Source organism: Bufo gargarizans, chromosome 2 (genome assembly GCF_014858855.1).
Source record: "Bufo gargarizans isolate SCDJY-AF-19 chromosome 2, ASM1485885v1, whole genome shotgun sequence".
NCBI lineage: Eukaryota > Metazoa > Chordata > Amphibia > Anura > Bufonidae > Bufo > Bufo gargarizans.
Genome location: NC_058081.1, coordinates 38,862,760 through 38,879,474, shown reverse-complemented (window position 1 = coordinate 38,879,474; position 16,715 = coordinate 38,862,760). Strand labels below are relative to the sequence as shown.

General features: G+C 43.3%; 1 protein-coding gene across 6 annotated transcripts in view; it reads right to left on the bottom strand.

Moving 5' to 3' along the window:
* Nucleotides 1–580: 580 nt before the first annotated feature.
* Nucleotides 581–16,715, bottom strand: part of LOC122927178 (intercellular adhesion molecule 5-like) — a 39,134-nt gene continuing 22,999 nt past the window's right edge. For 2 of the 6 annotated variants that reach the window (XM_044278789.1, XM_044278784.1), the window contains exons 6-8: nucleotides 10,320–10,631; nucleotides 6,212–6,469; nucleotides 581–2,253 (exon numbers count right to left, since the gene is read on the bottom strand). In XM_044278789.1, coding sequence (XP_044134724.1) covers nucleotides 6,369–6,469; nucleotides 10,320–10,631 — 413 coding nt within the window. In that variant the 3' untranslated portion in view covers nucleotides 581–2,253; nucleotides 6,212–6,368. Of the gene's footprint in view, nucleotides 2,254–3,430; nucleotides 4,596–5,204; nucleotides 6,131–6,211; nucleotides 6,470–10,319; nucleotides 10,632–16,715 lie in introns of those variants that run through there. The other 4 variants (XM_044278786.1, XM_044278787.1, XM_044278785.1 and 1 more) reach the window with 4 other exon arrangements.

The window sequence follows — 16,715 nt, the reverse complement described above, 5'->3', positions numbered from 1 at the left end:
GGTGGAAAAAGTATGTGAACCCTTGCATTTAATAACTGGTTGAACCTCCTTTGGCAGCAATAACTTCAACCAAACGTTTCCTGTAGTTGCAGATCAGACGTGCACAACGGTCAGGAGTAATTCTTGACCATTCCTCTTTACAGAACTGTTTCAGTTCAGCAATATTCTTGGGATGTCTGGTGTGAATCGCTTTCTTGAGGTCATGCCACAGCATCTCAATCGGGTTGAGGTCAGGACTCTGACTGGGCCACTCCAGAAGGCGTATTTTCTTCTGTTTAAGCCATTCTGTTGTTGATTTACTTCTATGCTTTGGGTCGTTGTCCTGTTGCAACACTCATCTTCTGTTGCGCTTCAGCTGGTGGACAGATGGCCTTAAGTTCTCCTGCAAAATGTCTTGATAAACTTTGGAATTCATTTTTACTTTTTGGTACTATGAGCTCCGTTTTCTTGTCTTTTCGCTGAGTTCACACTTGAGTTATTTGGTCAGTTTTGGCCCCGTAACTGCACAAAAAAGTGAAGTGTGCAGTGATTCTAAGAGCAACGCCTGTCATCTACATGTCTCACAGTATAGTTTCATTACCCCAGCAGACTCCCTATTCGTGTTACTGCAGGGCACAGTGTTCTACACCGCTATAAAGGCTCTCTGCAGCCAGGAAATAGCCGTTTTTTTGCGCGATTCGCCACAAATAAATTTGGATCTAACCAAATTTTTCGGGGGATTCGGGGAACCGGCCGAATCAATTTTTTTAGGAATTTACTCATCTCTATCTATCTGTTAAATTCAATTCAAATTCAAAGAAGCTTTATTGACAGGACCAAATACACTTTAGCAATGTCAAACCAAGTGGTAAAAATTGTGATGATGGGTTATGAGCTAATCTGGGGAAGGGGCTATGGAAGTCCATACATATCAAGCTCCACTCAGTCTATGGCAGGCACTGACACATTGTTATGCTGTTGCCATTCTCTTATTTCTCTCGGCTAGATGTACAGTACAGTTTTGCCTTATCCTCTATGGAGGTGAAGTCCTAGACGAATTCAGAGAGTCTCCTGAAGTGAGTGTCTCTCATTGCTGAGTATTTGGGGCATCGCAGCAGAAAGTGGGCCTCAACCTGCATGGCCCTTTGTACAGTCTGCTCTCCCTGGGCTTGTTTTCTATGTTTGTGTTGCCTTGATTCGATGACCCGTTTGTGGTTACAGTCTGTACCAGCTAAGCTTCTGCCAGTCTCTGAGGTGGGATTGATTTTCCAGATACAGGACCAGTTTGTATTCCGTTTGTGAACTGATATTCTGTAATTCTGGGCTATCCCTATGACGTTTCTCCAGACACTGATATATTCCTTTTAGCCTCTGTGTATCATGTTTTGGATTTTAACTTTTGTCAGACTGCGCTTTGTTGGTGTTTTGGTCGGGTTGGGTTTGTCTAAATTGTCCCGGTGTATCTGGTTTTCCTGGGGATCTTGGTGTAGCAAGACTTTCCTATGATGACTTTATGCTTGGACTGCTATCATGTAGGTGGGCCCACAATTATTCAAATGTACAGTCATCGGTAGCATAATCAGGCTAAGCAGGGAGGACTACTACTACAACTACTGCCAGGAGAATATACTCCTAATATCTCCATGTGAGAAATCCTAGAATATGCACACAAGATTGGAATCAAATTGGCCGGTACTAGGGCCCACTGGGGTTTCAGGGGTCTATAGTGATTTCCATCAACATGCTCAATATCTGACAAACCAAAGGTGTGGTTTAATTTGACCCTGTTTCTCAATATGGCTGGACCCCAACAACTTACCATAAATATTCATAGTCACCCTACTCTCCCTGGACCAAGTGAATAAGATAGATTCACATCTGATTGGTTTGTCCAAGCTGTAAAAAAAATTGTATACAGCTGGACGGTGCCCTTTACAGTTCCTTCATTTCTCCTGACAAGGTGTCTTCAAAGACCATCTTCTATCTAATATTTAGCAGAGAATATCCATCGGCAACGAGATACTTGGCTGTAAATGAGGTCCCATTTTGTATCCATTTCTTGATCCTTATTACAGGAGCTTCTGGCAGTGCTGATATCATAAGAAAAATATATATTACTGAGAGATATTAAAAAGACAGATCAATATATATGAAAGGCCACCATAATCTATGACGGATATGGTGCTTCCAGTGTAGCAATGACATCAGCACTAGGAGCAGCAGGAGTTGGTTCATTTAGCCAGCTTTCATCGCAACTTCTTATTTAGACATCGGCTAAAAAATATATTAAAAAATGTAATTAACCATAACATGATGACATTTTAACAACCTCCATTCAACCTCCTGTGCTGGGTTTCAGGCGACACTATAACAATGTCATGACCACCTGCGCCTGGACACCACCTAGGGTCAACGTCCTGGCATTGCCTGAGATCTAGTGCCAGAGGTTGTGATGATGCCATTGTGACCACCTGCGTTTGGACACAGGTAACTCAGGATGCTAACCAGAAGAGGCTTGTGGACTGCATGGTTGGCATGAAGGGGGAGTCAAGTATTATTTTTTTCTTTGTTGGCACTACTGAGGGCACCATGGAGGGAGAGTAGGCAATATAATTGCAGAATGCATTATAAGTAGTGGGGGCACTATAGCTACAGAAGGCAGCAGGGGATTATAAATACTGGAGCACTACAGAGGAGCATTGTAACTACTGGGTGCACGACAGGGGGAAATGAAAAAATTCAGGGGCCCTACAGGGGAGCATTATATCTACTGAGGGCACTATAGGGGATCATATAAGTACTGGAGGAACTACTGGAGGTGGCCTATTATAACTACTTGGGACACTACAGGGGTGCCTTAGAGATCGACCTTATTACTATGGATGGCTTTAAAGTGGTGCTTTATAGAGGGGCTTTATTACTGCTGGGGGTACTGGGGGCATTATTACTATTAGTAACAATATGGAGGACACTACTGCTTATGGGGGCACTCTTGGGGAGCATTATAATTATTAGGGTGCACTTTAGGGGCATTATTACTAATTTGGTCAATCTGGGAGAGAAGTATTACTATTGGTGGAACATTGGGGAGCAATATTATATGGAGAAACTGTATGACACTATTATTTCTGCAGTATAGTGTTTGGGGACATTGGAGAGAACAGTTGTCACAGAATTTGGGGTAGGATAACACTGTTGCGGTATCAGGATAATACTGTTGGGGTATCAGGAAGGGGGGACGATGAAAAAGTGGGGAATCTAAGATGACTGTCTGGCAAACTCTGCAGAGACCAAATGTGGTTGAAAGAAGTCGTTATGGTGGCATGGAACTAATGGAGAAGTTGAGGAAAGGGAACGTCTACATCTGAGGAGACACCACTGGGTGTACTGGGGAGACATCACTGGGTGTACTGGGGAGACATCACTGGGTGTGGTTTGATAGCACTGAATGTGGTTTGATAGCACTGAATGTGTTGTCCATCCAAATACAATAGATACAATTGGAATAATAATTTGTCACGTTGGGGGTGAGGGTCAATACATTTTTGCCTCAGACAGTAGAAAACCTAGAATTGTCCCTGCTAGGCATTATCACAATCATGGCCTATGGGTTATTATGAGTGAAGTGAGAGAAAAATCATGGCAGAATTGCTGGGTTTTCTATGTCCCATCTGCTAAAAAAATAAAAATAAAAAGTGACTGAAAAGCTGCATGTACCACCAAATAGTACAAATATAAACTACTGCTCATACCATAAAAAAACAAGCAAACAACCAAAAGGCCGAATTACAGTTTTCTCTTTCCATCCCCTTGACAAGGAAGTTTTTTAGTCATTATATGAACTCCAAGATGGTGCAATTTCAAATATAAAATAAATCTCCTCCCAAAAAGAAACAAAAGCTGTTTTAAAAATGTGGAGACAGGAGATATTTTACTTCTAAGCTAAGCTAACCATTCTGCTCTTGCACACCGTAGAGAGCTATAAATGGCTGGCAGAGGTGAGGTGCATGTATACAGCACAGCATAATTCCAATGGGGACCAGTACTGGTGGCACCAGGAGCCACGGAGCTGGACCCAAAACACTCTGACCAGATAAGTGGTATGTTATTTTTTATTCTGAAGCCATGCTCTGCCATCTCTAGATTATTTAGGTCTCAGACAACCCCTTTAAAGCTCCCACTGAGCTCAATAATACATTTATAAGCAGTGAGCTTATGAGAAATGTTGGACATCCTTAAAAATTTTGTCCCTTAAAAAAATTAGGACTTTGGTCCATAATTCATGTTCTTTAGGAGAAGACAAAAATACCAGACTTGTGATCCAACCTACTGAAGGCCTGTACGGTTATCTCCATGGACTTGACAGTGTGGACCTCTGACCCCAGTTGTAGGATGGCCTCACGGGAGAACTTCATAAAGTTGTCACTGCGACGAGCTGTGAATGTATGTAAGTGACTCACAGTCCTTCTGTTCACCACGTGTGGTCCTTCATAGGATTTGATATCAATGACGTCCCCTTCTCTGCTGATGTATATGGTAAGATACTCCAAAGGAGCAACTTCATGAACCGTACAGTTGATGGTATATTCTTTTCCTTCCTGTAGCTCAGTCTGCATCTATTGTATTTGGATGGACAACACATTTAGTGCTATCAAACCACACCCAGTGATGTCTCCCCAGTACACCCAGTGATGTCTCCCCAGTACACCCAGTGGTGTCTCCTCAGATGTAGACGTTCCCTTTCCTCAACTTCTCTATTAGTTCCATGCCACCATAATGACTTCTTTCAACCACATTTGGTCTCTGCAGAGTTTGCCAGACAGTCATCTTAGATTCCCCACTTTTTCATCGTCCCCCCCTTCCTGATACCCCAACAGTATTATCCTACCCCAAATACTGTGACAACTGTTCTCCCCAATGTCCCCAAACACTATACTGCAGAAATAATAGTGTCATACAGTTTCTCCATATAATATTGCTCCCCAATGTTCCACCAATAGTAATACTTCTCTCCCGAATTGACCAAATTAGTAATAATGCCCCCTAAAGTGCCCCCAATAATTATAATGCTCCCCAAGAGTGCCCCCATAAGCATTAGTATCCTCCATATTGTTACTAATAGTAATAATGTAACAAAAATTATATTATACCGCCACTTACAGTACAGATGTGGTGGTATCTATTTACACCCAAAATATACGGATACATTTTTGTAAACTGGATTCTTTAAAACATAACCTTTACTTGGTCATTTAAAATATATTTCACACTGGGTGAGAGACAAAAATAACAAAAAACAACCTCTATATCACATACAACCAATGAATACGTGAAAAAATGGGTGGATCTCCCCTCATCCGAGCAGGATCCACGATCGCAGAGGGTGGTACTGGCAGTTGGTGGTGCCTGAGACCGGTGTGACCAGGGTGCTGAGTTCGTGATGGCAGTATTGACCTCCTACTTAGCCCTATACTGGCTTTCCTGCCTACCTAGGGGTAGGGGGCTGTTCTTATCACCTGCCTACCACACATGGAGCACCCGCCCCAACAGGGGCGACCCCACACCGAACCTTACCCTCGGTATGGGTCTAGTGTTCTATATAACCCTATTACAATGCCCTACATGCCATGTTTCCGTCTTTCATTACAGACATCATCAGGGGACTTCACATGTATTCAAGGGTGATCAGAGATCAGGGTGGTTTTAGCCTCCAATCAACTACAAATAAAATTACAGACATACACTCAGTATGGATTACATATACTATTGAGCAATGCATTCAATTCTAAGTCAACTCAGTGCACTTACTCAGAGATCAGGGTGGTTTTCGCCTCCAATCAGTAGGATAGTTGGTGACTCTTATCCTCACTGGAACATGGGAAGTGTCCCATGTCAGTACATGTCTCACCCAAACTAGCAATGGTCTGGGTGAGCAATGGGTGGTGTTACTTGCCTCCTCTTATCCCTCTCCTCCCGGTCAGTATCCGCCCCCCTTGATCAGTTGTCTCACCTGTCCGAGTCTGTTAGGATGCATGTTGCTCCACGTGGAACGCACGCCGCTCGCGTGCGTTCCACCGGACCGGAAGTTCAAGTCACATGGAGGTCATACCAGTGAGAGACTCTGCAGTCTGCATGTGATAAGGGAGCCCTTCTAATAAAAAAATGAAGTGTACTTAGCCCTTAATAATAAAGCACCCTGAATGTAGCTTTTAATATATAATATACTACTTACCATACGCCATAACTATGGTTTGACTTGTAAAAAATATGTCTCCAGAGTCCAACACGCAGACACATGTTGAGTTCTCACGGACAATCGCTTGCACTGTCAAGCAGTTGGGCCCCCTCTCTGTCTTCTTCTTGTATAATCTGCTATCGTAGAACGTTCTCTAAGGTTTGGGAGTAGAACAGTTTAGCCACACAGCCTCTCCCAATGGGACAAACAGCTCAGAACTTATGGCTCCGATCCCCAACGTGTCCTGGGACCTCACTGCAAAAGAAATCACAAGGCAACGATATATGATGGAATAACTGGAACCCCTGGAGAATTTTCCCTCCCAGGTGACATATATTGTTAATACAATGTGTTGGATGGTGAAGGCCTAGTGATCATAGTACCCAGGTCCTGGTGGGTAAGGTATATAGTGTGACTACTACCTAGTCCCCGTTATTCATTCACGATCTTTGCAGAGACTGAGGACATGTAGTGTGGGACTTTCCTTTACAACCACACAATATTGAGTAGTGTTGGTAAGAACCTGAAAGAGAAGGTTAAGAGTCCCCTCCATCGTAGCTGGGCTATGGGAAACAGGCACTGCAAACGAGGATCTGGTTGGTAAGTAACCACTATACAGCTGGACAGAGCTCTTTATGGTTCCTTCAATTGTCGTGACATGAATGACATTAAGTTGTCTTCAATTACCCCTGACAATGAGACACTCATCTGAGCTGTAAATGAGGTCCCATTTTCTATCCATTTCTCAATGTTAATCACAGGAGCTTCTGGTAGCGCTGATATTATAGCAAAAATAAATCTTAATATGAGATATTAAAATGACTATAAGGTATTAACCCGTTGTGACAGATCCATCTGTATAGACCTATATTGCTGGTTCGTCTGTTTGCCCTCATTTCGCTGGATTTCCTGTCCATATGCCCCTGTTCGTGTGTTTCCCCACAGGACTACTGAACGGACGGCCACCCAGGAGAAGAGTGTGCTGCTAGTAACCCAAATGGCCTCATTGTTCACAAAGGACTTGAACCAACTTGACCTCCTGGTCTAATTCGTGCCATTGTGGGATATGTTAAATGTCTGTGTATTGAAAAGGGTTGTGACATTGTGTGTTTAAATGGTGATGTCTTTTTCTGTTGTCCCCACATGTGTATTGGTGATTTCCCTCTGTCTTGGGAGATAATTGGATTATCCCTCTGGTGTCGCCAGGGCAGAGAGGAGGAAACCATAATGCATTGTGGGGATGTATTGTTTCTGTAGTGCTGCATGTCTGTCCTGTGTCCCAGTCTCCATTCTGGGCCCCTAGGGGAGGGTCCACCAGATGGGGACCTGCATAAAAATGGGCGGGTAGCCCTCAATAAAGGATTCCCTGTTTGACTTTCAAGACGGAGCTTGGTCTCGTTTATGGAGGGATTTATTATTGGGACAGCGCTTTCATATATTGCTAGCTGTGGAAGGAGTTCGACTGAATTGCTGATCGGGAGTTGCCACGTTCTTATGCTCCATTCGGGGGTTTGATGATCGGCTGGATTAAAAACTGCATTCCTGGAGAAAGGGGCTTATTCACTCACCAGCGGCGTCATCTACCTGGCGGTGAGTGTCGTAACACCCGTTAACACTCTATGATGGATATACAGTATCACTGCCACTGCACCTACGAGATCAGCCAACAGGAGCTAATACACATAGCTGGGATAGGATTGGAGATCACTTAGATTCCTGGAATTTAACTCATTAGACTAATAAAAGCATAGTAAAATAAGAAAACAAATTAAGCATAAAAATGCCTTTTCCCGCACATTTTTTTTTGTTTGTTAAAAAATAATATGAAGCTTACCCAAACGCATTATCTGTATCACTGTGTCTGCAACCTGATCTGTTATTTAAGCCACAGAGTGAACTGAGAACTAATTAATGCTGGAATTTGTTACTTCTGGCTCCACAAAAAAAAAAAAAGCAATAAAAAGTGATCAAAGCTTCATGTACCCAAAAATGGTTCTAATAAAAACTATTGCCCATACTAAAAAGAATATGTCCTCTCACACATACATCGATGGCTAAATAAAAATAATTTATACCATCTCCGAAATTAGTAAACCCAAAGATTGCACAATCACTGTTTTTCCCAACCCCCCAAAAAGTTATTTCCTTGCATTATATGTACTCAAAATAAGTACCATTTAAAATACAACTGCTCTTGGAAAAAAGTCACATCTTGAAGGCCAAAACAGATCACATTCTTAAAAATGTGGAAGCATTTTAAAATATCTACCTGAGCTGACATAACCAATACCAGAGGTGATATGCATGTATATGGCACATCATACTTCCAGTGGGGACCAGAAGCAGCGAAGACAGGAGACACGGAGATGGAACCATGAAGTTTTGCGCAGAGGAGTGGTGCAAATTTTTATTTTGAGACCATGCTTATGTAGTGCTCTGGAGCAAGGCTACATTGAACTATGGATGGTTATGGACATTTGACCCTATTGCTACTATGCAAGGCCATCAACTCACTACTTTAATGCACTTTGAAGGGTTAACTTGCACTGTGATTTAGGCTGTTGTTTATACTTATACTGTTTTATATTGTTGAACTGCATTTACATGTTTATTGCAATATATCCTGATCATTTGAACCTATTACAGTATATTTACACTGCACTGTGGAAGTGGTTAATGCCCAGCCAGCTAATACTGAGAGACTTTGGAACTTTCTACCTACGCACTGAGAAGTTAGGAATCTTCCACAGTTACTACAAGGGACTATGCAAAGTTTTGGGTGGAAAAAGCCGGACACACTGACCTTTCAATTGTCTGATTTAGCTCTTTTGTTTACATCTGAAGATTTTTTTATACCTGGATAAACTGCTTAGTCATTCCCATAGATTGTATTGTAACTCTATACAAGTCTATGACAGACTGAAATTGCAACATTGCTTCTATTTAGCCTGTGATTCTCCACTCCACCAGATATCTTTGTTGTCGTTGTCTGCAGATAGGGACCAGTGTTTCGTAGAACCTTCTTCTGCCGGGGAGGAGACTGTAGAAGCCAGATCAGTGTATTGTTTTGCACTTGAGTTTCTCCAATAAAGAAGCACACTGGTTTAATGTAAACCCTGGTTATCTGGTCTTATTTTCAGATTGGGGTGCACCATGCCTTCTCATCCTGTCCAGAGAGCAGCAACATGTGGTGACTCCTTAATGGTGTCCAGGGAACTCATTATAGCATTGGGGCCACCCAAAGCCAGCCACTGCACTCAGCCACCTCTAGATTGTTTAGGTCTCAGACAACCCCTTCAGAAAGGGTTTTCCGGGATTCCTAAGGTTTTTAACAGATTCAAACTGGAATCTCCTGACCTGCTTTCACTATTTAAATATATCCCTCTAGTTTATTTACATCCTGTACAGTATGTAGCACTTTCAGTTTTTGCATCCAACCAAACCCATGATGCACTTCTCCTTTCTCTGTGCAGCTCCAGCACCGCCCTCAACAACGCCCAGCTAATTTATAGCTCCTCCCACCAGCTAGTTACATAGACACTCCCCTAACTCTGCCCCGCCCATGGACATAACATCACAGGAAATAAGAGCTGCATGGACATGGTCATGTGACCACAGCCCAGAAAAGAAGAAAGGAGTGAAACTACAGCTACCTTCATAAATGATTATTTTAAAGGATGTCGATGCAAACTGGAAACCCCTTTTAAGGTTATGTACCTGTGGCCTTTTTTATTGCATTTTACTCATTTTGGAGTAAAAATATTTTTTCAAATGAGTTTTTATTAAATATGTTCAGGCATTTCAGTCTGTCAGTTTGTGTTTTCTTTGAATTCCATCATCTGATGTTCCATGTGTAGCTCTCATCTCTGATCTCCTGACCGCATAAACAATATTTAAGCAATAGTCTTATCAGTTCATAATATAATGAGTCCATAGGTTTCCATTACCTTTAAGGCTCTCATTGAGCTCAATATTAAATTCATAAGCAGTGAGCTCCCCCTGTTGGAAATGTTAGAAATCCTTAAAAAATGTTTCCCCCTAAGAGTTTGGTCCACAATTCACATTCTCTAGAAGACAGAAATGCCAGACTCGTGATCTAACTTACTGTAGGTCTGTACGGTTATCTCCGTGGACTTGACTGTGTGGAGCTCTGACCCAAGTCGTAGGATGGCCACACAGGAGAACTTCATAAGGTTGCCACTGAGATGAGCTGTGAATGTATGTAAGTGACTCACAGTCCTTCTGTTCACCACGTGTGGTCCTTCATATGATTTAGTGTCAATGACGTCCCCTTCTCTGCTGATGTATATGGTAAGATACTCCAAAGGAGCAACTTCATGAACCGTACAGTTGATGGTATATTCGTTTCGTTCCTTTAGCTCTGTCTGCAGGTCTATAGTGATGTCGGAAGGCAGAGCTGCAACAATATCACAGGTATATTCATGTTACTATATTAATATTGGGAAATGCTAATTGCTTCGATAACTGACCATTAATTGGTCCAAACTTTGAAAACATAACACACACTCAGGGTGTAGATTTATCAGCTCCCTGCGTTTGGGTTTAAAGAGTGGCAAAAAGAGACGGCCTCTATTTTAGAGTGGGCTGAAGCAGATTTCAGTGGTGGGTAGGGTTTTAGAAAGTGCCGAGGTCTCTATGGTGGGGGGGGGCATGATAGAAAAGTGGTGGAAGGTTGAAGAGATACTGTTGAGGACAGATAACACATAAGATATCAGGAATTCTGGTAGACCATGGGTACAGAAGCAGGGCTAGAAGGTGGTGGCGGCTCTATGAAAGTTAAAGGCCTAGAAGGTACCAGCGGCTCTGTGAGGGGAGGCAGGGTATGGATGACAGGGGACAGTGGCGACAGAATGTGGTAGGGGCACTGTGGGGGCAGGGGACACAGAAGGTGTCAAGGGCCCTTGGAGGCAGTGGCAACACAGAAACTTTCACACAGAGTGCCATCTAACCTAAGACTGATCCTGCCCTTGCAGAATATAGCAGATCACTGAGGGTCCTAGCCAGTGTCAGACTGGGGTACCTAGGGCCCACCATAAAAATGTATTTTGGGGTCCCACCGTACACATACATTCAAATATAATAAATAATCTGACAAGTTTTTATATGAACATATGATGGTTGAGGTGCTGTACATTGAATATATGTATGTAGTGCAATAAGTCTACAGTGTTATGTGCCACTTGTGCAGGGGGTGGGAGACTAGGGGCCCACTTTGCTCAGGGGCCCACCGGGGGATTCCCCTGTACCCCTGTGGGCCAGTCCGAGCCTGGTCCTAGCAGTGGGACACTCTGCAGTCTGCTTGTGATCAGGAAGCCCTTCTTATGGAAAAACAGCTGTTTGCTTGCATTTGTGGCTATGAGTGTCCACTGTAGAATGCAGGCTTTGAGTTGGTCTGGCCTGGATGTAATCTATGTGATAGGTGTCCGAGCCATAGTCCCTCACCTGCAGAAGGATCTGTAAAGCTGTGGCTTGCTGGTCACTATGCTGACTGTAAACACTGAAGCTTTTCAGGTATCTGTTTCTTTGACATTCTTGCAGTCTTTCTGGAGTAGAGGTCTTACAGAAGAGTTGGATCTAATGCTGGTCCTTAAGACCCTTGGAGCAGGAACAATTGGACGTGCTTCCTGAGTCCTCACTAGTCTGAAACTCCCCCATCTGATAGGAAGCAGGACCGCCCCACTCCTACTAAGAGGGGAGGACTGTGATGGTTATTCCCATTCCTAACACAAACCACTGCTAGTCATACCTCATCTGCTGGTGTACAGTGTAAACGGGATCCTGGTAAAACATAACACAACAAACTGCAGATATCCCAGATCTAGGGCAGTGCAAATTACATGAACTAAGGTGTCTTTAATGACCATTTCAAGCTGATATTTTGTGGAGGAAATCCACTGGCAATGAGACTCAGCTGTAAATGAGTTCCCATTTTTTATCTGCAGTATCACAAGCCTGGGGGTATCTGCAATGTTTATTATATTTTATATTTTACCATGTTCCTGTTTACACTATACACCAGCAGATGAGGTATAGCTGGCAATGGTTGGCGGTACGTATGGGACTAACAATCCCATTCCTCCCCTCAGTGGACTGATTCTGCTTCCTACCAAGAGAGGGGGTCCTAGATAGACTAGTGAGGAGTGAGGAAGCACAGTCTGTGAGACCACTACTCCAGAGAGACTGCAAGAATACCAAGGATACAGAGACCTGAAAATTTACAGTCAGCACGGTGACCAGCCTGCCACAGCTTTACAGACCCTGCTGAAGGTGGGGGACTATGGTTCAGACACCCGTCACCTAGGCCAGACCAACTCAATGTCTGCATTACACGGTGGACTCCTACAGCCACATGTGCTAGCTTTCAGTTGTTAGACAGACGTTCAGGGGAGAGACATCAGCAAAATAGAATACAAGAGGTGCCATTGTCTGCCACTTTGCCAGCCACCATATATCATCATCTGGGAAGAGAAATTGCAGTGTATTTAACTACTGCCATATGTAATACAACCCCTATTTGGCACTAACTAAAGAGAGACTTCTATTTTTCTACTTCTGCCAGGATTCCTTATACCACCTTTTAACTGCATAGAATGTCAGGGTGCAATGACCTGAGGGAGTACACCATGACACATCATCTCATCAGGGCCACTACCACTCCCATCCTCTGCAGCAGCTCCTCAGGGGCTCACGCTACTGTCCATTTCTCAACGTTTATTACAGGAGCTTCTGGCAGTGCTAATATTTTAATAATATATATATTAATACATATAATATATTAATATTAAATATTAAAAAGACTAATGAAAATATGTATGAAAGCCTATGGCGTATGTTAACCCCTTTAACACTCTAATTATTATTATTTATTATTAAAGCGCCATTCTTTCAATAGCGCTGTACATATGATAAGCGGTGCACATACATAATACAGACAATTGCACTAATCATAAACAAGATGAGTTACAAACTGGTATAGAAGGAGAGAGGGGTCATTGGGTCATTTCTGAAAACGAAATACGGTAAATTGGAATAACAGTAGGAAAGGCTAATCAAAGTAACTATCGATATAGCAGAGAGGGGGAAATATGGTATTATGCTTCCCTTAATCCCAACTGAAATGCCAGGCCTGGAGAGGGCATGATCTAGATGGAAAGTCCGGTCTCTGTTCATGGAATGACCTAATTATCATGCCCTCTCCAGGCCTGGCATTTCAGTTGGGATTAAGGGAAGCATAATACCATATTTTCTCCTCTCTGCTATATCGATAGTTACTTTGATTAGCCTTTCCTACTGTTATTCCAATTTTACTTATACAATGAGAAGGAGAAAAATCCGGAGGTATGGGAACCACTTGTTTCGGCGCTGTCAAGCACGATGTTGTAGGCAGGACTTGTCTTTTTACACAAGGTTTATTTTGGTCAACGCGTTTCAAGGGCTTGTAGCCCCCTTCATCAGGACAATATTTACAATTTTACTTACACAGCCATATTAGTACTATCAGTAGTTAACTGGTCTGCGGTATACTTTAAAAGGGGCTTATTAGTATCAGCATTGTGGACATTGGGTGTGTGATGCAGATGCATTATAATTGGTCCCAAATTTGTGGGAATTGTTATTCTTTTTGGCCATTACAATTTCCATTATCATATGGGCATTATCACTATTCTGACTCGGATTGTTGTGATAGCGATCTATCCCTTGTAAGACCTCTATGCCTGGCCTGTATAAGCAGATATAATCACTGCGGACAATCCTCATCAGATAGCTGAACTCTCCAATACCGTGATTCATCCACAAAGTTGCTTTATTCTGACAACATGGATACAGCAGAAAGAATGGATCTCAGTATTATGCGATCAAAAGATGATACTTTCTTTAGCGTACCGTGAAGAATACATGTGTCCCTGTTACATGAGGTCTGTTAGCTGCATCCATGACACAGGAAGTGCTGTACTCCAGAAGAAGGGTGGAGCATTGCAAAGAAGGAAATGAGTCATAGATCTCAGGGAGGGAACATGGAAAAACAAGTGCATTACCAAAAAGTTTAATCTGATGCGCACACATATTATTGCCACCATTTTTGTATTGTTTGTTTTTTGGAATTTTTCTGTTATGTGTGGTCCCCTGATGAACTGACCCCAGAGAACGGTTCAGAGAAACGCGTCGGGACAAAGTTTGCATTCCTGGGACATTTGGTATGTGCCCCTTTTTTCCACTGGTGATCATATTTGGACGCCACTGGCTTATTTGTGTCATGGAACCATGAACCAGACGTACAACAAGAGATAAGTGGAAATAAGAAGGCTTTATTGAAAATCAAGCCGTAAGCAAAAGTCCAAACGGATGGCTAAACCGAAGCAGGGTCTTGCGTAGACAGAGGTCAGGAACCAGAAGGGTAGTCAGACGAAGCCAGGATCAGGAACCAACGGGGTAGTCAGACGAGGCCAGGATCAGGAACCAGAAGCAGCAGCAGTCTTAGAAGCATGTGAACACAGGAGGACCAAGCAAGGAACTGAAGCCACAGACCTCCTATATATATGAGCTAGGCATCCAGCTCCTCCCAGTGGGAAGGAGAAGCCGCAGGGTGGGAGGCTACAAGAAACCCAGAAACCAAGATGGCCGCCAGCACATGTCAAACGAAGGAGAACAGTGAGAGGGTAAGACCATGACAATTTGGGAGCATATATGTATTATGTGCGATTATTTATCTATGTTGTGACTTTATTGTTTTCTGATCTATGCATTGACCAATGACATTACTGTTCGACTGTAGTCATAATAGGTCTTTTCTCGGGTGGCGGTATCTATCCCTTGTCAGGGACATATAGGGCCTATCAGGAGGTTTCTGAAATGTGATAGCCCCTATTGGAGTGGCCATTCCGTTTTTGCTAGTCAGGGCTTGTAGTTTGATAGGGCAAGTGTAAGGGTTGGATGTTTTTCCTTGTCCCACCCAGCCTTATTGTCAATTGCATTTTATGGGCACAATCTGGGTGAGTTTTAATGATCATCAGTAAAGGTTACGTTTTACATTGGCGAAGGTACTCTGTGATTATATTATAATTAAATTACACTAGTGACTACCTGACATCTGATGTCTATATCTATCAGAACAGTGATAAGTTATACTTTGAAGTGGCAGTGGATCTGCCGAAGTTATGTAGAGGCAGGCGCCTCTTTATAACTCCGGCGAATCTACCGCCAGCACAGGAGTTTATTAAGACCGGTGCCTAAAATACCGGTCGTAATAAATGTGCCCCTAAATATCTACCTCTAAGCTGACGTAACCATTCTGCACACATTATTATTGATAGCAGTGACTGACCAGCAGAGTTAACGTACATCTATACAGTACATCATACATTCAGCGGGGACAGGAGCCATGGAGCTGGCACCAAGTTTTGACTAGATCATGTGCATCTTCTCTGTGCTTTCTTTTAAATTTGAACTGTCCTGACCCATTTTCACCATATAAGCCAATCACTCTGGTTCATTTCCATCCTGTATATAGCACTTCCAGTTCCTGTATCCTACCAAACCCATGATGCACTTCTTCTTCCTCTGCCACAACTCCAGCACCGCCCCTAACAATGTCAGCTAGTTAATAGCTCCTCCCACCAGCTAGTTACATAGACACTTCCCTATCACTGCATCTGTTGCTGCTTTTCCACGTCCATGGATAGAACATCACAGGAAATAAGAAAGATCTGCATGGACATGGTCATGTGACCACAGTCCAGAACGGGAGATAGAAACAAAAAAAGGATAAGAAATGCATTACAAAATTACAGCTACCATCATAGGTGATTGTTCTAAAGGATGTTGATGAAAACAGGAAGACCCTCCATCCCCCTGTTGGAAATGTTGAAAATCCTTAAAAATGTTGTCCCTTGCAGCGACCGGGTCCGCAGGGGCAACATGTGAGGTGACGGTGGGCCGAAGGGGGTAGTAGTTCATTTACTCATGGTTAGCAGGGCCTCCCTGGGCCGGCGTGCAGTAATGGGGAAGACAGCACTAAATCCTCCGGGGCACTCTCTATGCAGGGAACACCAGCCAGATGGAAGTTGAGGTGCCCTTGATGGTATAGGTGTTTAAGGTTGAGGTTGAGGTTAAGGTGCTGTATACTGTGGGGGGCTGTATAGTCTGGGGTGCTATACTGCTCTACTGTATACTGTTATGGGGGGTTAATCTGTGGATGGCACTGTTATGGGGGGGTGATCTGTGGATGGCACTGTTATGGGGGATCTGTGGATGGCACTGTTATGGGGGGATCTAAAGGGGGGCACTGTTATGGGGGGATCTGTGGATGACACTGTTATGGGGGGGTGATCTGTGGATGGCACTGTTATGGGGGGAGATCTGTGGATGGCACTGTTATGGGGGTGTGATCTGTGGATGGAACTGTTGTGGGGGGGGGTGATCTGTGGATGGCACTGTTATGGAGGGGGATCTGTGAATAGCACTGTTATGGGGGGGGTGGATC